At 44.1% G+C, this 23033-nt stretch overlaps 2 protein-coding genes across 2 annotated transcripts in view; one reads left to right on the plus strand and one right to left on the minus strand.

Annotated features, from left to right (window-relative positions):
• Window positions 1–11487, plus strand: part of LOC115828243 (roundabout homolog 2-like) — a 70799-nt gene extending 59312 nt beyond the window's left edge. Inside the window, exons 20-27 of the mRNA XM_030792196.1 lie at window positions 129–171; window positions 2203–2330; window positions 4810–5085; window positions 6453–6612; window positions 7484–7744; window positions 8924–9138; window positions 10887–11051; window positions 11210–11487. Coding sequence (XP_030648056.1) covers window positions 129–171; window positions 2203–2330; window positions 4810–5085; window positions 6453–6612; window positions 7484–7744; window positions 8924–9138; window positions 10887–11051; window positions 11210–11487 — 1526 coding nt within the window. The remainder of the gene's footprint in view (window positions 1–128; window positions 172–2202; window positions 2331–4809; window positions 5086–6452; window positions 6613–7483; window positions 7745–8923; window positions 9139–10886; window positions 11052–11209) is intronic.
• An 8750-nt stretch (window positions 11488–20237) lies between these two features.
• The window catches only part of LOC115828167 (roundabout homolog 1), an 82558-nt gene continuing 79762 nt past the window's right edge, over window positions 20238–23033 (minus strand). Inside the window, exons 23-29 of the mRNA XM_030792098.1 lie at window positions 22773–22917; window positions 22408–22641; window positions 21497–21990; window positions 21248–21394; window positions 20884–21126; window positions 20502–20710; window positions 20238–20262 (exon numbers count right to left, since the gene is read on the minus strand). Coding sequence (XP_030647958.1) covers window positions 20248–20262; window positions 20502–20710; window positions 20884–21126; window positions 21248–21394; window positions 21497–21990; window positions 22408–22641; window positions 22773–22917 — 1487 coding nt within the window. The 3' untranslated portion in view covers window positions 20238–20247. The remainder of the gene's footprint in view (window positions 20263–20501; window positions 20711–20883; window positions 21127–21247; window positions 21395–21496; window positions 21991–22407; window positions 22642–22772; window positions 22918–23033) is intronic.

Here is a 23033-nt window from a genome sequence, read left to right on the forward strand (position 1 = left end):
TGAACCTCTTTCTCTCTTTCTCTCTCTCTCTCTCTCTCTCTCTCTCTCTCTCACTCTCTCTCTCTTTCTCTCTCTCTCTCTCTCTCTCTCTCTCTCTCCTCTCCTCCTGTGATTGGTGGGGGCTGCAGTGACATTCCAGAGAGGAGACAGAGACCTGATGGGAAATGGAAGGTGAGAACCTCTAGCAATTTTCCAGGACTGTTCGATGACATTTGTCTCTGCTCAGCAAAGTCTCAACAAAAACAAATTCTCCAACAACCGCTGCTGTGCAAAACTAGGGCTCAGCTCCTAATTTCAATTGAATATGATGCTTTGTCTGCTAAGTGCAGGCAAATTTGGTTCATTGTGCTTGGATGTGTAGTTCATAATTGACCTGAGCGATGAGTGAATGCAATGCAAATTAGTCATGGTCACAGATTATAGCCTGTTTGGTTTGAGATCATATCAATGGCAAATTAGCTCTACAGAGAATTTCAAATTTGCTCACGTTTCAGGTTGTATGTCAGAGTTTTGTCACTGAAACAGAGAGTGCATTGCCATCGCTCTAGCCGCCAGCCAACATAAATCGCATGACAGACAACTACCTGATGGATGTTCTAACACTCTCGCTACTCGTGCGAGAGCAACACGTGCGCTGATGTATCGATTGATTTGACTAATAAATCTCTCCGGCTGGGAATTAACAGAAACAATTAATGTGCCCGGACAGCTTTTTCATTTGGCCATTCATCCTCTCTGGCTGGGTGCTTTTGGTTGCTGGTAGGAGCAAAGTGATGTATTTGCCTGTCGAGAGCCGTGCGAGGCCTGAAATGCCAGCATATGTAAGGACGTGAGGATATAATTACTCAGGAGAGTCGGGTCTGAGATTCCCCCACTGCGTTTTCCCAAAGCCCCCAGATGCTCTCTGTCCGAAAGTGCACAGAATACCGCTATCGAATGTTAGCGGTTAGTGAGTCGGTGACAACGTGTAGAACACCCCCCCCCCCCCCGCCCCCTCTTGCCGCAACCCACCCCACCCCTCCAAAAGGAGATGAAAGACTATAGGCATGGATTTTTCTCTTTCTTTTTCTCTTTTTTCTCGCTCTCTCCATCCGTTTCGTTGTCACACCTGAGCAGACAGAGCTAGCCAAGAGGCCAAACAAATGTAGAAAAAAAAGAGAGGGAAAAAAAAAAAGACTACAAAACAAAGACTTCTAAAAATAAACTCGATCCTTGTGCTTTTCGTGCATTTCTGAGTTTGTGTGTGTGTGTGTGCATATTTGTGTGTGCGTATTTGTGTGTGTATGTGTGCATCTGTGTTTGCTGGAACGTGCTTGTTTATGTGCACGTGAAAATGCAGCTTTATGTGGAAAACACACAAAAAAAAATGTTTATACACCTTTGAGCCATGTGAGCTCAGATGTGTTGTATTCCCCCTGTGCTTGGCAGACTAAGGTCTTTAGGGAAAAGCATTTGTGAGCCGCTGCCTTCATTAGACAAAGGCAAACTGAGCCACACGTGAGACCTGCCTAGTTACTCTGACAATAAGCTAAAAAAGATGGGGGAAATATTTTCCCCAACCCAACCATGAAATCAAATTTAATAGCACTCCGCGTTCCTTCTCTTATTACCAATTTATTTGAAAAATAATGTTTACTATGCAAGAGATTTTGGCATTTTCTCATTTAGAGGTGATGTGTTTGCCAAGCCAACCAATGAGCAGCAACCTTTCCAGTTACCATGGAGACTCATTCACCATTCTCAGCTCCAAGGCTAACTAACCGGAGGCCCCTTGATTCCAAATGTAATGTGTAAATTCTGGCTATAGTGGGCTCTGAAATGGTTTTAATACGCCTGTGTTTAGGCCAAGTTCTGCTCTCTGAGGACAGAGGGGGTAGCCCGCCCCACCTCTGATTTATACACTTGTCACCGTTTTATGTCTCTGCGTTTGGTTGTTTATTATTTCCTCTGCTCCAGGCAAGTCCTATGCCAAATGAAATCTCACAGCAATCTGTTGTTGATGGCGACAGTGTAAAATGCAAGGGAAATGAATAATAGTGTTTGAATATCATTCCTTTTCTTTTTTGACTGACTTTAAACTGTTCTTTCTCTCTCTCGCTCTCTCTCACTCTCTCTCTTTCTTTCTCTCTCTCGCTCTCTCTCTCTCTCTCTCTCTCTCTCTTTCTTTCTGCCCTTTTTTCCTGCTCTCTTTCTGTCACTCAGCCGTCCTGGCCTGCTAAAAGCTGGTGACCCTGGATTCCCATGGCTGGCTGACTCTTGGCCCTCCACTAGTCTGCCTGCCAACGGTGGCCTGGGAGGGCCAAAAGACCGGGGCAATTTTGGCCGTGGAGGTAGGACCTCAGGGAGTTTTTTTTTTCTTTTTTTGTGAGGAGAAGGAGGTAGCTAAAGAAATGAAGTTACATTCTCTAAGAGCTGAGTCTCTGCTTCCAGTGTCCTAAGAGAAGACCTAGGTCGAAGGTCATGAGCCCAGAGGGCAGCAGCGTCAGAACTGATGAATACATGTATAAGCAGGATGAATATTTCAGGAAGACGAAAATCCCGCCGTGCTGGAAGTGACAGGCAATCACACACTCTTATATCACTTGGTTCACCCTGTTATCACACTTTTCACTGAACCCCTCATATTGTGCCAACAATCAAGACAAATCTCGTTTGTGCAAAAAATGGTTTGTCTATTAAGAGCAGGAGGTCAACTGGTATGGTTTTTCTCAGGTCCGATACCCATACCAATCATTAGTAATCAAGGTGGACGGTAATTGATATTCGGACCAAATACTCATTTGCAGTGAATGTGGAAAACGTACAGTAACACAAACTCCGACACTGACTATCCTTTAAATAAGTCATCAGTCCATTTTTGTGCATCAGCATCTTGTGACATAAATGCACAAGGTACTTCTCTAAAGGTATAACATCCACCAAAGGCGGCTGTCGTCTCAATGTGCGTGTGTGTCTTTGATGCCTTATTCACGCATATGCAAATATTTCGCTGCTAGCACCGACCCCCATTCATTTTCTATGGGCCATGACAGAGATAGTGGAGTTGGTGAAAGTGGAGAGACAGCGAAGGAAAGAGAGTTACTGAAATGTTTGGCAGAATTCCGCTTTGACAGCAGAGCGGCAGCAAATCAGACAAGACTGTGTAGATGTCGGACTTATTTTGATTTGATAAACAAATGTCAGGTGAATTAATTGGTGGAACGCATGCAAGTCTGAGCCAGACACAGTAGTGAGAGTGGGAAGGGGTCATACATGAGTCAGGCGTAAGAGAGAGAAGGAAATTACATTACCGAGGTGAGTTTTGTAACTTAAGTGTTTGCTCTTTTTGCCAACTACCGAACGAATTTGCCAACTATAGCTTGCTCTTCTTACATTTCCATTTGGTGAAGAAGAGAAAATGCTTCTCAGCGCCTCTGTTTCCTGCATCTCTCCCATAATCATGGAGGAGGGTGTTAATTGGCTTTTCACCCGTCATTGTCCACATTTCAACCAATCTAATAATGCTGCAGGCAGGACATTAAGGGAAGCTACAAAATGTTAACTTTCAGAGAGTGGTGACTGCATCAGAGGAGTGTGTGCATCATATAAAAAGGGACTGTTTTCATCAGCGAGCACATCAGTCAAAATGACGATACCGGTAATAGAAAAAGACGAATATTGGATCCGAGTAACGGCCACAGCGATAATCGGTGAGTTGCGTTGGCACAGTGAGCTGAGGCACCGTTAAAGCTGTTCACATCCCAAATGCTCTAAACTTGCCAGCTATGGCCAGGGATCCAAGGAAGCGTAATTGGTCGTGTTTCCTTTCGACGGGCGTGTCTGGCAGGGTCACCCCCCCCCCCCCCCCCCCCCCCCCCCTCCTGCTCTCTCCTTGCTGTGCTGCAGTCACTGACAGTTAGATGTATGTGTAGTTGCTAGGAAAGTAATGGGTGAAGTAGCAAATATCGCTCTCTTCCAACTGGATCACGTCGCTTGACAATACAGTGTAAGTCAGTGTGTGGAAAAATGCCATGAATAAGCTTCACACATGTCAGAGGAAGCATATGCTACCCTCTCTCGCTCCATCTGAGATGACTGTCATGAGAGAGGACTTAGGAAAGCATGGGTAATTTAGCACTCTATATAGTAGAAGAGGAACGCTTTTTTAATGGAATTTTTTTAATGGAATTTTTGAGGAATTTGGGTGCTTATGAAAGCCTGTAGAGCTTTATATGGTCTATCTGTAGTGCTGCATAATACATAAATAATTTGTGTTGTATTTCCGATATGTGTATACTGTGTGGGTGTGTGTGCGTGCGTGCGTGTATGTGTGTGTGTGTGTGCGTTTGCGCGTGTGTGTGTTTGCGTGTGTGTGTGTCCGTGTGCATGTCTGTATGTCTGTGTGTGTAAGTGTCCGTGGCAAAAAAAACAGAGCACGTTTAAATCACAGAGAGCTCATCAGCACTCAGCAGGCTCCCATGTGTTAAGCTGAAGGTCAGCGCTCTGTGAGTGGACATCTCCCTGGACACTGCCCCGCTGCACCCGCAGAGCATCCCGTGTCATCTGATAATTAATCTGCTGGCTAATCACTTTTATTTATCTCAGCTCATTTGAGCCCAGTTAAGCTGACGTGAGAACGGCTCCGGTGCAGCAGCAGGAAGTGCTAATCAGCTTCAAACTGACCTTAAAAGCTGCTATTCTCTCTGTTTCTTTCTTTCTCTCTCTCTCTCTCTCTCTCTCTCTCCCCCTCTCTCTCTCTCTCTCTCTCTCTCTCTCTCTCTCCATGTTTCTCTCTCTTTGTCCTCTCTTCTCTCGCCTACACATTGAAAGATGTGTTACCTACTGGGGCGGGTGAGAAGACAGGCACCATGCTGTCTGATGGTGCCATTTACAGCAGCATTGACTTCAGCGGTAAAGCAGGCTACAGCAGCCCCGCGCGGGTCAGCCAGGCCACCCCGTACGCCACCACGCAGATCCTCCAGTCCAACAGCTTCCACGAGCTGGCAGTGGATCGACCAGACCCCCGCTGGAAGGCCTCGCTTCGGGCCCAGCAGGAGATGGCCAGCCTGGGATACTCGCTGACTGACAGTCGCTCCTGCGGCAACGGTACGAGAGAAGATGAGGCGAAATCGCAGAGTTCATGTTTGTTTGTGTGTGTGTGTGTGTGTGTGTGTGTGTTTTGGGGGGGGGGGGGCACTCTGAGGTAGAGGCATTTGTTTGTTTGTTTGTCTCATTTTGTTTTCTCCCATGGTCCAATGGTAAGCTCCTTTCTTTTGTCTTTGGAGTCATCCAAATTTAGGTTTGTTTGTTGGGCTTTTAATTAATGAAGAAGGACAGCTCATGTCAGGTATTGTCTAATGTAAGAAAAAAAAAAGAGGAGGTCACGTAGATGAATGGGAGGAAAAGAAAGAATGAGTTAATAAATCTAAAGTCATTTGGGGAAAGAGAAACAAATACAAAACAAAAGTACTATCCCTAAGCAGAGAGAGAGAGAGAGAGAGAGAGAGAGAGAGAGAGAGAGAGCGAGCAGAAGATACACTATTTACATTTTCACTGGAAATGGACCCCGAGGATAAGAGTCTTAATCGCTCCTCTCTTTTCAAGTGTGTTTTGCTCAGCAGCCTTGGGAGTTTTTTAGCCCAGAAATGTCAGAGAATCGCAGCACATTTCTCCGAGATTAATTTGATTAACATAGTCAGGGATTCCTTTGTGTTTTGACCCGTGGAATTGAAATGAGAGTGATTGTGCTAGAGAGAGAGAGAGAGAGAGAGAGAGAGGGGCGTATAGTGCAGGAGAAGTCTGTGAACACTGACAGTGCTGTACAAAGCTGGAGCTGGAGCCACAGTTACCTGAAAAACAAAGCATGAGAAGAAGCAGAAGGAGCTAATGCTTTGGAGAAAAAAAAAAAAACAGTTCTGAGTGCTTCTTTAAGAAATTTCGACATGCAGTAGGAAAAAGTGTGCCCCATCAGCAAAGTAGAAAGAGAGAGAGAGAGAGAGAGAGAGAGAGAGAGAGAGAGAGAGAGAGAGGGGGAAGCGAGAGATAATGAGTGGTAGGGTTGGGGAGAAGGAGAGGGAGCAGTCAGAGCAGGTGGTGATAAAAGAGCCGCGGTTTTGCGGCGTGTCGGTCCGGAGGGAAACCGTGTCCTGCTCATTAAGCCGCTGTGAGACCAGGGTCCTGCCTCCGTGCTGCTACGCTCTGATATAAACTACACTCTCATTTGAACTCTGACCTTAACCCTGGACAATTAGTGGAGCTATGCATAGAGGGCAGTGTGTGTGTGTGTGTGCGTGTGTGTGTGTGTGTGTGTAAGTAAGTGTGTGTCTGAGAGAAGGAGAGAGAGAGGGAGAAACACTGGAATTCACCGACTGTAATTATGTATATATAATATTGCAAAAGCATATCTGGGTGAATATATCCTTCTTAATTAACTTTAAAAATCTCCCTGTTTTTCTCTGTGCTACCCCTCTCAGGAGGGAAGGCTGGAAAAAAGAAGAAGTCAAAGAGTGGCAGTAAAACGGCCAAGTCCAACGGCTCCTGCTGGGCCAACATACCCCTTCCTCCCCCGCCTATGAACCCCCTGCCAGGCACAGAGGTAGACCACTACGCCCCCGAGCACCGTTCCACAGGAGGGTAAGAGCATCTCTACAGAGAGTAAACACAGTGTACACATATGCATAAACACACAAACAACACACACAGATTCTTATTTTGGGGAACTGGTCAAAATATGTGGCAAGGCAAGCTGACAGACAGATGGCATTGTTTTAATTTTGTGTGTGTGTGTGTGTGTGTTCTATATACAACAAAGACCAGCTGTAGAAAAAGCACTTGTGAAAAACAGATAGTAAATGGATAGCTTTGCATGGGGAGTCTACTCTCCTCTCTCTCTCTCTCTCTCTCTCTCTCTCTCTCTCTCTCTCTCTCTCTCCGTCAGAGAAGAAGTGCTGGAGAGAAAAATACGGCAGCTCACCCATGGCTCCGCACGGCTGTGTATTATGAATGCGTGTGCGCGTTTGTGTGTGTTTGTATGTGCGTGAGTTTATGTATGAGACAGATAGAGTCGAGCTAATGAACGGTGCTGAGTCACCCCCTCCATCTTTCTCTTCTGTAAAAGAGAGAGAAAACAATCAGTTTCCATGGTTTACACTGCTGCAGGAGGTTGACTGATTACCCACATTGACCTTTGCATGAGAAGCACATAGTCATTGACTCGGTTCTGTGATGAAAATGAGAAAATTCCTTCTGTTTCTCAATATTATGCTAGTAGAACATGCTAAAATTTTACAATAGCTGAGTACACTCTTCCGGACACGCTGTGTTGTTCCTTATATAATGTTGATTTTCATTTATTAGGAATTACAGTTTGATAAGAACATTATTTAGGATACAGATACAATGTTCTCTGTGACGTCATATTTGAATTTATAGCTGGTGTAAAGACTGATATTTTTTGTTTCATAGTAGAGCTGCAGAAAACACATTTCCTTGCTTTGTGTCACAGGTATGAAAGTGACAGCTGGGCTCCGCCCTTGCCTGTGCAGACTTACCTGCACCAAGGTCTGGACGATGAGTTGGAGGAGGAGGAACGAGTTCCAACCCCACCTCTGAGGGGCGTTACCTCTTCTCCAGGAACAATGCCCTATGGGCAAGCCTCCTCAGCTTCATTAGGCTCCTCCCACCATGAAGAGATGCAGTCCATGCTCCAAGCCCATCTGGATGAACTGACGCGAGCATACCAGTATGAAGTGGCTAAACAGACATGGTGAGAAACACACTCTCATTCTTTCTCACACACACACACACACGCACACACACACACTCTGCTGGTGGAACACAGCTACAGTCTGTTTACTTTACTATCATTTTAGTGTTGTTTAGTCTGCGTTCAGTTTTAGTCCAATGTAATGCCTTATTATTGCTGCTCGGTTTTTGGTTTGGCTGCTCTTGTATTTTAAATTTGTACCTTTATAAACTCTGAGGAGAATATTTGTTCAGCACATTTACATTAAATTGATTTTTGCAGAAGCAGATAAGACTTCTCACAAACACAAACTGGTGGCATGTTTAGAGGAGAATATAACTGTATAATCGATGTTTCCTCAAATCCATGCTAACCATTTTTCAGCCTGAACAAACACATCGAAATAGCAAAGGGGTGAAATTATTCTGCATCGAATTTTTTTTTTTTTTTTTTTACACAGAAATGACAGATTTCTACAACCTTCCGGAACATACCTGGTTATTATGTTTGTCTATGTGACAGACAGTACCACCAATCAACACTACCAATCTAAATGGCTATTTTAGCATATCAATACCTCATCTTATGCATTTCATTACTATATTATTTGTGCATGTCGTACACACACAAGGTCTTGTGTTGCTTTTGAGAAGGGATAAAAACAGATTCATTGATTACGGTTGTAACAGGCCTAGGGGAAACTTGTCGTATGTGGGAGGTCTATGTCTGGGTGGGGGGGGGTGGGGTGGGGTAATGACTGGGTTGGTGTTGTTGGCGTCTTTGACAACAGGAAAAAGAGCTTGTAATTACATGCAGAGGCGTTCCACTGCTGAGACATGGTGGGGTTGACAGCACGTGCAGCTGTACGGAAGATAACAGACACATAACTGACAGGTCTACCAAGCTCCCCATTCTTCTCCCCTTCACAAACCCAATTACCGGCCCATTGTGCTAGCGCCGGGAGACGCGCATTGGAATTAGCGCCATCGCCTGTGCTTCTACTTGGACACGGGAACAAACGCAAAATTCCGTCTTCGCGCAGAGCCTTTGTTACCGCGGTGAACCTGGCCCGCGCTTCTTGACTCCGCCCTCCTCTTTTAAGAGCTTGGTCTTCTAGCTTTTACGTTAGCATGCTTTGCGGTTACAAGATTTCTTTTTGTGTGCGTGTGCGTGTACGTGTACGTGTACGTGTGTGTACAGGCAAATGAAGGGCAGCCCAAACCCACCCAAGACGCCTGCCCCGCCTGTCGGATATGTGTCTAGTACGCTGGGATCGGACCTGGGTACGGATATCCTGACGGAGGGAGAGGAGGAGGACGGAGACAACGAAGCTTATGAGTTGTCTGGAAAGCTATGCCCCATAGACTACGCTCCTCCTGGACAGAGCGTGGACAGCAGGAACGGAGCCATCGCAGGTAAACACAGTCATTGAATCACACACATGGACAATTTTGCATCCTGGCCTCAGTCACCCAAGAAATTACATTCAATTCTTCTGGGTAGGGGAAAACATTTTTTTTTGTTTTGTTTTGTTGTCGTTGTTTTTTGTTGTCGTTGTTTTTTTCAGGTGCACTTACTGGATTTATATTATACTCTGTTTTTTTATGTTGCGTGCTGACTTTTTCGCACTCCATCGGTTTGAGAGTGATTGTGGTCTTTTTTCTCTTGAAATTGAACTTCATGCATTTTTGACTGACATGCTGTTGATTTCCAATTTTCTCTTAACATTACGACATTCTCAGATGAACTATTAAACTGATTTTTTTTGGTATTGTTACATATATTTTCATGAATATTAACAAGAGGTAGAGTGTGACTGAGGGAAAAAAAAAAGGTTGGTTTCACACTTCAGAGAAATTCATATATCTGGAAAAAAGAAGTGTTTTGCTCAGTGGAGAAATTAATTTTAGACGGAAGCAATCATTTCTTCTTGACATCTCATTCGAACATTTTATTTCTTGAGTCACAAACTTGAGAATGATTGAGAGCTTCTGGTCCTTTCTCTCAACAGGACTCTTTTAGGATGAAGGCCAGACAAAACAGTACACCCAGTAAAATCATAAACATTTTCTCGCTATGACAGTGTAGCATTTTACAGCATTGATTTTGTCTCTCCCACTTCACATTATGGACGATGCACTGACATTTTCTATAGTACACGACACGCTTTTAGTCTGATTCTATAAGGCATTTTACTGACATAGAATGGAATTTTGATGTTATGAGAAGGTGAATGGTATGATGAACGGACGTAGTGACGCTCAATCACTGGACTGAAACAGTAACAGAGCAGGTGGACAAATGAATACGTGATTTAGCAGGTCATCGTTCAAAAGAAGACAGACCTCGAGACCACCTTGAATTTGGGTTGGAAGTTTTGTGGGTAATGATGAAACAGCGGCCCACCTCGTTCTGACAGGAGGCATCACTGATCTATAGCCTATAGACATGATGAAGTGCTTAGTCTTCTCTAATTCACTGACCGGGCTTTCGCTCCGTTAGCTATCCAGTGGATCTTACCGTTGACTCGAAAGGTTTTCCATGTCTTGTTCTCCCAACCCCCCCCCCCCAAGACCCTGACCTTGCAGTGCAGGAACACTGTGGGACAATATAGCCTTCCTTGCCCTTGTCAGATTTACATTATATTCAACAGACAAAGAATGTTCTCCATCCATGTGGGTGGCTGAGGCAGTGTGAACCGAAGGGATTTGTGGCAGAGCGCCAAGTTCTCGGAGATGGAGGAATGAACCGGGCATGTTTGTCATTGCCAGTTCAAGTTTATTACACTTTTGTTACACGGTTATAATGTATGAATCATCATAGGTTAGCTCTTTCCAGTGAAATATTAGTACATAATTTCAACAGATTTGGATTCACGGTAATGAAACATTTGGTGTTTTGTTTACGTGTTGCACAAATGCAAAAAATTTATTGTCTGACATTTGCTGAGCATTTATTCGTAGAATGAAGTTATATAGTGCATCACAGATTTCAAATTGCATTTGGATTTTTTTTTTTTTTTTTTCATGGAAAGCAAAATTGAACTTGCAGGTTGCTGCTTCTCGGTATCATTAACGCACACTCAGAATGCCAGTCATTTCTAATGGCCTATCTGAGGCATGCGCGAGTAATGGTGACATGTTGGTTGTGTTGTCATCCACAGGAAAAGCCTTTTCCCAGCAAGCTCAGCCCAGTAGCCCCGCGCCTACAGATGGAAGCGTACTGGGAACACAGAGCCTGGGTCACCAGAGGGCAATGTACCCCACCCGCAAACCACAGACAGAGACAGCAGGCACCGAGCCTCGCAGGAAAGACAACACTGCAGACGGTTAGCTTTGGTCATTTATCTGAGTTCATAGACCTGCCTGAATAGATTCCATTCTATTACGCGATACCATAACAACTAGTGTATTTCTGGCATTGTATCTGTTTCATTGACGTTTCCGTATCTCAAGTGGTCACCAGACTTATGTCTCTCTTTTAAAGTGAGAGCTCCTGCCTCTCAGCCGTTACACACTGTCGGTGCACGCCTCCATGGTTCCTGGGGTTCTGTAGGTTCTGACCCACCAGACGAGTGTATGGTCTCCACCCTGGAGAGACAGCACATGGCTCCTTGGAATGGCCCGGTGTCCTCCAGAGGCACGTTGGGCCGCGGGTCCAATCAGAGGTCCATCTCGGACGCCTCGGACCCAGCACGGCTGGGACCCAGCGGCGTGGAGCCAAATTACGGAGAATTATGTGAGTCCTCTCAAAACGTGGTTTAATTGATATATGTGTATTCAAAAAGGGTTTTTTTTTTTTTTTACCCAAGCATTTTGCATTGATTGTAATTGGAAGGGCTGTGTTCTATTTTCTCTTAGAGTGCCCATCTGAGCAATGAGCCAGACCATTCACTGCCCACCTGTACCAGAGAGAGAGAGGGAGACAGAGAGAGAGAGAGAGAGAGAGAGAATCCCATGTTCCTGTGCAATGCATAACGAGCTCCTCCCTCCTGTTTGTGTCCCGAGCGAAGATACTGGATTCGTCTCAGAGGGAGAGTGTGTATGGGTTTGCGTGTGAGACTGTGCATGTGTGAGAGAGACAGTGAGAGAGGGAGCGAGAGAGAGAGAGAAAGAGGTAAATGCTGAACTGTGAAGGTGATGTACAGATGCGTGGACACATGTTTCACAATGTTCTTTAACTCTATTTTGGGTTCTACGTCTCCCCCCAACAGAAAATTGTCACATGTCCCTCCTGCTTTGTGTCACAAGGTGTCAATCACTTGTTAACTTTAAAAAAAAAAAAGAGAGAGAGAAAGACAAATAATTCCTTACGAATGACTCAGATATAAACCACATGAAGAAGCTTTCTGTCCCGTGGAAGAAAAAGGGATGTGTATTACTTGTAAATATGTTGTATTTTTTTTGTTTTTTTTTTTGTATTTGATGTTGCTTTGCTATGCAAGCCAAAATCAGATTTTTTTCTTTTTTTGAGTTTGTCTCTTTTAATGGTCATTTTACATAGTGAATTGATGAACTGTGGTGTCACAAGTTTTTTCTTTTTCATAAATGCTCTGAATATTTGCTAAATTATTATGAGTAATTGTTTACTTTGCACAGAATTTTTCCCTTCTATTTTTTTTTTTTTTTTTGGTGATAAGCACAAAAATCCTCAGCTCCTGCTGACATATAGAAAGAGAACGATATGCTAAAAGGAAGAGCCTGTACCGCAGCCTAAAAGAAAAGAGAGAAAGAAAGAAAAAATTTACGACAGAGCCGTCAAGAGATAGAGATGTATTACTACAGGAGTGTTAAAGAAATGATTTAACGTGTGGGGAGCATGAAGAAATGACAAAACATACAGTATTTCCACATACAGTTTACCACATCACAACAGAGTTGCCTGATGTTTCATATTTCTCAGTCAGCCGGCTAAAGAGTCAGTCAGTCAGCTTCCCACAGGGGCTATAGTGCCAGCGCTGGCATAATTAAGTCCAATGAAAACCAAGAGAGAGCTAAGAGATATGATCCAAAAATATGTATACATAACGATTGGTCTCTTTCTGGTGACATTTCTTGTTCTGTGTATATGGAGAGATCATATTCCTATTTTAGAATGGAGTGTTTATGGACGTTATGAAGAGTAAAATAATCGTTTCATGAGATTACTGTTACAGTGTGATGGTGCTTTTCTAATACCATGGGAGCTGTATGACTTAATAGAAAAGAGCCAAGTTTTTGAAGGATGACAGCTGTTTGTAGCTGACCTGTAACAGGTGCGATTAACCTGTGCAGAATGATGCAGGGAGGGGGAGGGGGGGGGGGGGACAGGTGGTCTGATATTCAGATGAGAGAAGGACGTGATTGGACGGGAACATTACCCTTGAAATAATTCATGCGTGGCTTCGATTCCTGTCGCTCTTCATTTACATAGTGTGATTACAACATGCTATGTCATTTAACTTCACTGATGGTGTTTGTTACTCAAAATCAATCACTTGTCAGTTTTAAGGGAGTTAGACCAGTGTTCTCTGTCGCCTAAGTCGTCAAAATGAAGGTACTGATGGATTGAAAAGTTATGGTCATCATCCCAGAACGGTTCTTTCCGGAAGCTCCGTGCGCCGCCCTGCGGCAGCAAGCGCTCCAGGCCGTCTCGGATTCGCCGTCAGCATTCTGCACGTCCTATGTACGATCCCTTTCTGCGAGTTTTTTATTTTTTAATTTTTTTTTTGTTTTTATTTTTGTGTGTGTGTGTGTGTGTGGTTTGTATTTTCTCCACCTGTACAGAATCTCTACCTGCCGAAATTTGTTCTGCCCTCAGGAAAACACAGGCACGTACAAAATGTGACCATTTCTGAAAAACAATGCAAATAAAATCTGTATGTGAATACTACCTCTTGGTTACATATTTGTTTTCTCTCTCTCTCTGAATCTGTGCAGTTTTAATATTATTCAATCATTCATTCATTTTCCAAGACACTTATCCTAATTAGGGTCGTGGGGTGCTGGAGCCTATTCCATCGTTCACTGGCTGAAAGGCAGGGGAAACCCAGTCAATCGCAGGGCAGACACACAGACAAACCGATTCACGCACAGGATTTAGCACACATTCACACCTAGGGGTATCTCCAATTCACCTAACTTACATGTCCTTGGACTGTGGGAGGAAAACGGAGCTCCTGGTGGAAGCCCACGCAGACATGGGGAGAACATACGAACTCCACTTGGAACGGACCCAGGAATCGAACCAAGGACCTTCTTGCTGTGAGGCAATAGCGCTAACCACTGCACCAATAATTCTAACATTATGACAATAATTTTAAGATGTAATCAGTTTCATGTCTGAGAGATGTAAAGCGATGATCAGGAAGACACTGAGTGGAGATAAGGTGAGGAACCAATCGAGCCACCTGGAACCTTTTGCCTTTTATTCTTTAAATTCTTTTATTGGATAAATTGAGTAAACAAGGCAGGATTTAATAGGCCTTATGGTAGCAGTAACCGTAACAGCAGAGAATCAATAATGAAAAAAATGAAGCCCAAGTCTAAAATTTGAACGTTCTTTTCTTCCTGCTGACAGATTGAGCTGAAGTAGGACTATTCCACAACACTGATTCTTGAACTTCAATTCAATTCAGTTCAGGAATTCAAGTGTAGTTCACTCAAGTTAGTATTCAGTTCTTGATAAGAAGGCTCCACTGATAGATTCTGTTTAGCAGTCTCAAAATCTACATTATTCATGCTGAGCCTTCCCCTGCATCTCTGAAAAGTCAAAAACAAGAGACTTATGCTTGACATTAGTTTGTTTTGCGCATGTTCTGCGCCTGTCGATAAAAGAGGCTTATTTGAAATATATACAGGAATGTGAGGTTACAGAACTGAACTGAGAGACAGCCCTAGTGGTAGGGGAGGGTTATGACGACATAGCAAAATGACCTTCATTCTTTCACTTCACCCAGTCACCTCACTGTTTGTCTCCAGCCAGCCCTCATTAATCACTCCTCTCTGGTTTCACAGGTTTTCTGCTCTGCATTTGACACTAGAAGGTGGAGTGTTCTGAGAGTGTTTGACGGTGTGTGCGTGCGCACGCATGCACGTGTGTGCAGTGTGTGTTATTGTGTGTGTGTGTGTGTATGTGTGTGTGAGTGCGTGTGCATGTGTGAGTGCGTGCGTGTGTGTGTGTGTGTTTTGTCTGCATGATGGAGTTGAGTTAGACCATTCAGAGATTATAAAGAATAAATTAAAGGAATTTGCCAAGGCTAGCTTTTGTTCCGCAAAGAAACTTCAGCTCTACGCACATGCGCATACAGAGTCATACACACAACCACACACATGCCCACACACACACACACACATTCACAAATTCAAACATTCACACATACACATTTATTCCATTTACCGCTGCACAACACATTTATCAATGTCACAACCTTGTGCCTTATTCAAATTTAGTTCTTTTTCACCACTTCACTTTTGTAAGGCTGAGATAATCCTTCCCAAGTATCTTTCAACATATTCTTTTGAACAAGCAGAGAGAAAAAAAGAAACACTGATTGATGCAGTGCTGACTGAAAAGTATTTTTCAAAGTCTTTTTTTTTTTTTATTATTATTATGATTTAATTTGAGTCCAGCTCCAGGCTCCCTAGGGCCTGTTATAGTCTTCCTCTCTCAGTTTCCCATCAGCACTCAAAATCTCCTCGCTGCCCTCAGCTCAGTGTTCTTTTACCACTTCAGTTTCACACCGTAACAGATGGCCATGTTAACCGCTTTTCGGTTTTTTTGGAAGCAGCTGCTGCGCTTCGCTCTTAATCCAATGAAAAGTGACATGAAGGCCATCTACATTAATTACTTATGCGCTCAAGGATAAACAGAGTCAAATGAATAAGTAGGTGCGCACGTTTCAAAAGAAGCTATAGCTACAAACACTTGCTGAGAGGAAGGTGATTGAACTGCTTGTTGCAGAGACCAGTGTTGAACCCTTGATGGTTTTTGTGTGGTGTACTTACTTCTGTAAACAGGTTTTCTGAAAACAAGTGAAGCTTCTATCTCTGTCAGTCTCATTTGTGTGTATGTGTGTGTGTGTGTGTGTGTGTGTGTGTGTGTGTGAGAGAGAGAGAGAGAGAGAGAGAGAGCTTGTGTTTGTTTGACTGTAGATTCCCTCCACTCAAATAGTAGCTTTTGTGGAGGCTAATTTACCATAGCCATGTAAAAATCGGCTTTCTTCTCAAAAAATGAGAGACTGGGAAGATGATTCCATAATTAGCACTATTTCCTTTTCCTGTGCTGGTTAATAGTGGCAGGCAGGAGACAGAGGAAATCTGCTGGGCTCTGTAAAGCTCCTCTGTCATTGTTAAATTGACTTTGCATTGAAGGAGGAATTGGCAGGGGAGAGTTTAATCCCATGTGTTGGCGTTTAATTGTGTGGGCAGTGATTGGAGGCTGAGACTGCGGATTAGCATCTCTCCCACTGAGAATTGTCTTATTATTATCATCGCTGTGTGTCTGTTTCAGAACGATTTCTGTCGGGTTTCCACATGCACACGCGCACGCAGGCGCGCGCGCACACGCACACACACACACATGCACACACAGGAGCGCGCACGCATGCACACATGCATGCACTCACACATACACATAGGCATTCACTCACCCACCCACACACACATACACACACACACACACACACACACACACACCTACACCTACACATCAGTCTCAAATAATCACCCATTATTCACTGAAACATACCTTATAGCCTCTCCAGTTGAGTTCTAGGTAATATCCTGGCATGCTTAATGTGACCACACAGCTTCACACTCCACATCGGTTAATATTCCTGCTAGCTGACAGTGTGTAGAGCCCTGGCTTGTGGATTCCAGTCTCCCAGGATCACTCTAAATACTGCAGCTCATGCTCCACTCTGTGTGCAGCAGCCTATGAGGCTGTCTACACAGCTGCCCTAATGAAGACGGATGGACTGTGTTTATTTGCTGATGCTGACAGGAAAAGCGTGTCTAGGCTCTCCTGTGATCCATCATCAAAGCGTTCACATCAGCCTCATCACACACACACACACACACACACACACAAAAACACGAAGACGAGAGGAAAACATTGGAGGGTGAATTTAACCCTCAATGCTCAAAACAATTTAGCGACGTGTTGATTCTGCCCTACATCCTGTTCTCACGTCGTAATGAAGCACAAATAAACCGCCGTATGAGTTTTATTTCATTCATTTATTTTCATGTAGCACTGATGGCGGATATATGGATTCTCAAACAGTTAGAGATTAGAACGCTATTTCAGATATGAAAGAGGCATGGTTCACTTTATTTACAGTGTGTGTGTGTGTGAGTATTTCTCTGTGTGATATGTGGTGGAGAGTGATCTCTGGGGTACAGTATGGTCATGACTGATGACTGGGATGAAAGTGGCACTGAATTAATCCTCAGGTGGAGACCACAGATTAGAATTAATAAAGCCCATTAAGTCACAAAGTCTATTTATATAGAGAGACATAATTGTGTACTGAAAATTATGACATTGTGACGTGTCCAAGAAGTTAAGCCCACCCTTGCCTGTTTCTTTATATTCTAATTCCCTTAAGCACATCTAGTACCTTGACAATTTCTATATTTATATTTACCAGTGAACTCTGAGTGACACAACTCCAGACTCTCTCTCTGTCTGTCTCTCTCTGTTTGTCTGTCTCTCTCTCTCTCTCTCTCTCTCTCTCTAACACACAGACACAGACACACACACACACACACACGCACGCACGCACAGACATGCATAGACACACAGACACAGACATACACACACACACACACACACACACACACACACACACTCATACACATGCATACACACATGCACACGTGCATGCACACAGGTGCGCACACACACACACACTATTTACACACACACACACACACACACACTCCTGAAATGGCCTGCAGTGTGTGTCTCTCTCTCTCTTGCAGAGAGCACACAGCTGCTCTGCTGATTAACAATGAGAGTTCATGAGTGAGGTTAATTAAACAGAGTGTGTCTCATTACATTCATCCAAAAAGAAACTTTTCAGCACCTCTTCCCAGGGAAAAGGAACAGGATTAAATAAAAATTGACATGATAAAACTTTATTAGCTCTAGTCAAAAAAGGTGAAAACTCTGGAGGCATAGTCAGCCAAGGTTTTCTAATCATATCTCAATCTGGTTCTTAAAAGATATATAGCCAATGAAAAATGATCTATATCAGTATTAAGGAATTAAGTCGTCAATAAAATCTTCATGAAATACATTACTTGAGCAATGAAACACATTTATCCTTGTGTTGCTATTGCACTTGTGATGACACATGTGATAAGTGATTCGCAGTTGGATGTGTGGATGTAATGACAGGTGATGTATTTGCCATCTGTGGGGACAGACCAAATGGCTCAGCCATGAACTGGACACTCCAGTGTTCAGTCCAGAATAGAGAATGAACATTACAGACACCACATTTTGGGTGAAAAATTTCCACGCTTTTGACTGGCATGAAAATGTTTTGATCATGCTCTTAAACATTCTGGCCACGGTCTGATCTGATAGCATCATCTAGGGGATTGTTCCAGAAAGTGGGTTTAGTGAAAACTCTGAGTTTGTTAACTCAGAACAAGCCGTAAACCTCCAGATAAAAGAACCCAATGGCTTTGTTTTGCTAGGAGAATGAAGCCATAGGGCTCTTCTATTTGGAGGTTTACTGCTTGCTCTGAATAGTTAACTAACTCAGCATTTTCACTACACCCACTTTATGGAATACCCCCCAAGGTCTCCACACAAAATAGAAAGAAAACAGCAGCAACAACAACAACAACAACAATAACAACAAACTCAATCTATCGCATTTGAAAATGTTTTAATAATAAATAATGTGGGAAATGACAATGTTTATTTTATTCCAGGTACAAGATCCTCAGTAATGAAAAGTTATGGCTGACATTAAAGCAGTTGTAATTTTTTCTTTTTTTTTTTTTTCCTTAACATAGTAAACTCCAAACAATGGCGGACAGTACAAGTTTCTTCAGGGAACAGAATCTCACGCACACATACTGTTCTTCAATCCAAAGGCTACTCCAAATAACACAAATCCAAGTAATGGTCTCAGTTGCTAGCACTGTGTTTGGCTAACTTCTGTAATGCTAGCGCTAACGCCACGCGTGGCTAGCGCACGACAGACACGACGGAGTCCATCATCGCCAAAGGAAATCCCCACGCTTCAGTTTTTAATAAAACACATTTCTTTCACCTTATCGTGGAGCTTTTTTTTTCCTTTCACAAAGGCAGAGACAATTTTACTCACAGTCTCACAGAAATATGAAGGGTGATCCAAAAACTCACTGCTATAATGTTTTACGAGAAACATTATATTGAAACCAGTGCACACCTTGACAATAACAACTCCTCCCCACTCCTTAGCTCAAAATGGAAAGGATCCTCTATAGTGCCACCCTTCTTATCTACACATATCACCCATTGCACATTTTCTCCCTTTCTCTCGCTACAGTTTAAGTGCATTTGTATACAAGTTTGTCCGATGAACGTAACACACTGTGATTTTGTAGTGAGATGGCACTAGTCTATGTCCTTTCCCTTTTATAGGCAACATGATTTTTGTGGTTTCCATGGCACCTAAAGCATGGGAGAGGAATCCCATTTTTCTTCCCCATCCTGATAATTTTCCAGAAATAAAATAAAAACCATAGGTCAAATATTCTCTTCCATTCGTACACACACAACGGTTAACAAGACTCCTTTTGTCGCTGTTCCTCATATAATGTGGAACTTTTTTTTTTTTTTTAAAGATAACAATGGTTTAAAATAAAGTTTAATGATTGTGCTTTTAAAACCAAAGTAAGACAAATAAACATACATCAACAATACGACATCAATAACAAAATGATAACAGTGCATTACAAATTAATAATAATAAAAAAAAATCCCATGGCAGCACTTCTTTTGATGTTTAAATGAGCAATTTACAATAATGACGCTACTGACCACTTTTTTTAATTACAGGAAAACAATTAGTACTGAAAGCAATAAAAAGGAAGACCGAATTGAAGTACTGTATCACAGCGTATGAATGCAGAGAGCTCTTCTGTATACTTTAGACTGACAATGACAAACTGCATTTGCACAGGGCTTTTTTCGGTACGCTTACGCCAACACGCCGCAAAGCTGCAAGAAACTTCTGGTGCAAGCGGCAACCCTCTGACAATTCATACAATTTAATGGTGCTTTAAAACAGAATGGACCCCTTAAAGAGTTTTGTTCAAACTTTTTTTTTGTGTTTTTTTGTTTTAAATGTTACTTTCAGTTATTGTTAAATACTGGGGGGAGGGGAGGGCATTGGTCTGGTTGGTTTGTTCAGTATATAAAGTAAAATCGTTTAGATTTAGATCGTTGTGAATGAATTGCGATGGTCCACGGTTCTTTTGATGTGTTCTCATTCTAGTGTGAGGCTTTTCAGGATGTTCTCTGATCTCCTGACTTCCTCCTCAGCTCTCCAGCAGCTGTGGGCACAGAGTATGAACTCAAAATCTTTACTTGCATAATATTTACTAACATGATCTATTTTCTCAAAGTCAAGAGGTCACAGGACGCTGGCCTAGACATAGTACATTATTTCAAATATGTAAGGCACCATTACTGAGCTAAAAAGATTTTCACCACCATGGTGCAACTTCAAACCTGCATATCCATATATCCTTCCATGGGAACAAAATGAGATACGAATATTAGACTAGCATACCTCTAACTCTTCTTCCTCGTTCTGAAAGGCCCCAATGCTAGGGAGGGCTGCATCAGAAGGGTTCCTGCGCCCCCCCTGGGGCCCCTCTCCTCGCCTTCGGTTCCCAGAGCCCCGAGAGGACATGGAGCTGGAGGAACTGGGAACTGTGTCTCTCTGACTTTGCACTGAAGGGAATGACGGGCGACTGTATGGAGGAATATCCTCTGAAACTGAATCACAGACAGAGAGAGAGATAGGGAGAGAGAGAGAGAGAGTTTGAATACCCAGGCAAAATAGCACACGGCTGAAAAACATACATAATATTCTTTAAGGCACGTGAATTAATACACTATGTTTACGTCTAGTCCTGCCGCCTTTAAGAGGTTTGTGGACGTGGTTTTACCTTGGTGTTGGCGAGTTTTGCTGCTGCCTTTTCCGCTCTGGGGGGTCCGGTGCCTGTCCTGGTCGCCCCGTCGCTCCGCCGAACCCTCTCTCGTCCTGTAGCCCCCCGCGCTGCCTCTCCTGTCCCTCCCATCCCCACAGCCCATCTTGGGCAGGGTGGCTCCTCTCACCTCGTAACCGCACTTGGAGGCGTGCCCCGGGGACTTGAGCCCCGTGGAAGAGGGGCTTAGGGGCATGGACGGGTCTGCGGGGAAAGGAAAACACCGAATATGACCTACTTGTGCTTGACCTACATGACATACTGGTGAGATTATGAGATCTACTAAAAGCGTATTCTCCCCAGACAACGACATTAGAGGACAGACCGGCTGTGTAATCGTCTCTCTGCCTCTGCTGGGCTGACTGGTGCTGCTTGTGTCTCTTGTGTGGTCGCCTTTGCATCACGGCGGTGCTCATATTACTGTCTGTGGATACAGGGCTGCTTGGGCGGTGACCGATGTGATATTTTTGACCTGAAAGAGAACAGCAATCCATGAAGAGACGTATTGTTTCGTGTGGCGTTGGCCGGGACATGGTCTTCTTCACTGACATTGGCTGCGTGACCTGTCACTCACCTCCGGCTCCCGTCTCTTCCAGCACTGCCCCGGGGTAGCGCGCGACTCGGAGGCCGGCGTACTCGGCCGCCGTGGCTACGGCGTGGGCGAAGTCGGCGTCGGTGAAGAAGGAGCCGTCGGAGGAGCTGACGGCGCTAGAGCGGCCGGACGACGCGTTGTCCTCCTCGGAGGCCGAGCCCCAACCGTTGATCATGGAACCCGTGACGGAGCTTTCCAGGTCCCCCGTGCTGGAGGCGGGCGTCTGTTCTAAACCGCCCCGAAGCTGCACCCTGCGTGGGTGCTGCTGGGCATGCTGCTGCTGTTGGTACTGGGAGCTCTGGTGCTGCTGGTAACGGCTCGGTCCCAGCTCCGCATCTGTCTCGTCCCCGACCTCCTCTTCTTCATCAGCCTCTTCCAACCCATCAGTGTCCAGCCCCAAAGGGCTGTTGATGTAGCCGTAGGTGTGGGAGGGAGAGAGAGGTTGCGGTGGAGGAGGAGGACTGGCCGCATGCCTCCTGAAAGGCCATGAACGATGTTAAATCAATATCGAAGTGGAAGATTAGCAACGCATCATTTGCATAACTTATTGGAAAAATACACAAAACGCATTCTAAAATATTCTATCACATGTGAAACCAGTTCAAGTGTCTCTGGTTGCTGCAGTGGTTTGTGAGTGGGCTGGACAGAAGGTTCTAGAACATTCTATCACATGTGAAGTTAGTTCAGTTGTCTGCAGTTGCAGCAGAGGTTTGTGTGTGAGCTTGGCTAAGGATTCTAGAACATTCTAACATTCTATCACTCTATGAAATCAGTTCAAATGTCTCTGGTTCCAATAAAAAGATGCGTGAGCTTGCCTAAGGATTGTTGACATGTGTGTGTGTGTGTGTGTGTGTGTGTGTGTGTGTGTGTGTACACACGTGTGTTAGAAATACCTGCGCTCGTCGTGGCCGTTCTGCATCCCGGGCTGCAGGTCTGCCTGGGGAGAGGGGGTAAGGGTTGCGGTGGACTGGTGGCTGTAGGACATGCCGGCGGGAGAAGAGGCTGCTCCTCGAATAGGAGGAGTGGGACACCTGTCCAGAGCCTCTTCTTCTTCCCCCTCCTCCACCTCCCCTTGGTGGAGGTACATCCGTGAAGGCAACATTGGGCACGAGGAGTCAGGCTCAAAACTGAGGAGAACCAGACAGCCATTTAACCCGTCAGAAAAGAGCTATTATAAGGCTGACACAAAAGGGCTTTTCAATGAGGATCAAATGTTTTACAGTGTATTTTGAGTAGAATGTGTGTGTAATGCTCTTACTTCTTGTCCACTGACTGTAAGTAATCCTCACAGCTGCGGCTGGGTGGGGGGTTGGCAGGGGGAGGGGGCAGAGGTTCTCCCCAGTTCACTGTGCTCTGTTTGGAAAGTTTAGGTGTGCGACTTCCCTTTTTATGATTCTGACTCCCTAAGTAAACAAGAAACACATATTCTTAGTCAATAACAATTCAAATTTCAAACAGATAGGTATTTACAGGTACTCAGCAACAACGCAACATGGGGACTAAGGAAAAAACCAAAATG

This window comes from Chanos chanos, chromosome 15 (genome assembly GCF_902362185.1).
Source record: "Chanos chanos chromosome 15, fChaCha1.1, whole genome shotgun sequence".
Classification (NCBI taxonomy): domain Eukaryota; kingdom Metazoa; phylum Chordata; class Actinopteri; order Gonorynchiformes; family Chanidae; genus Chanos; species Chanos chanos.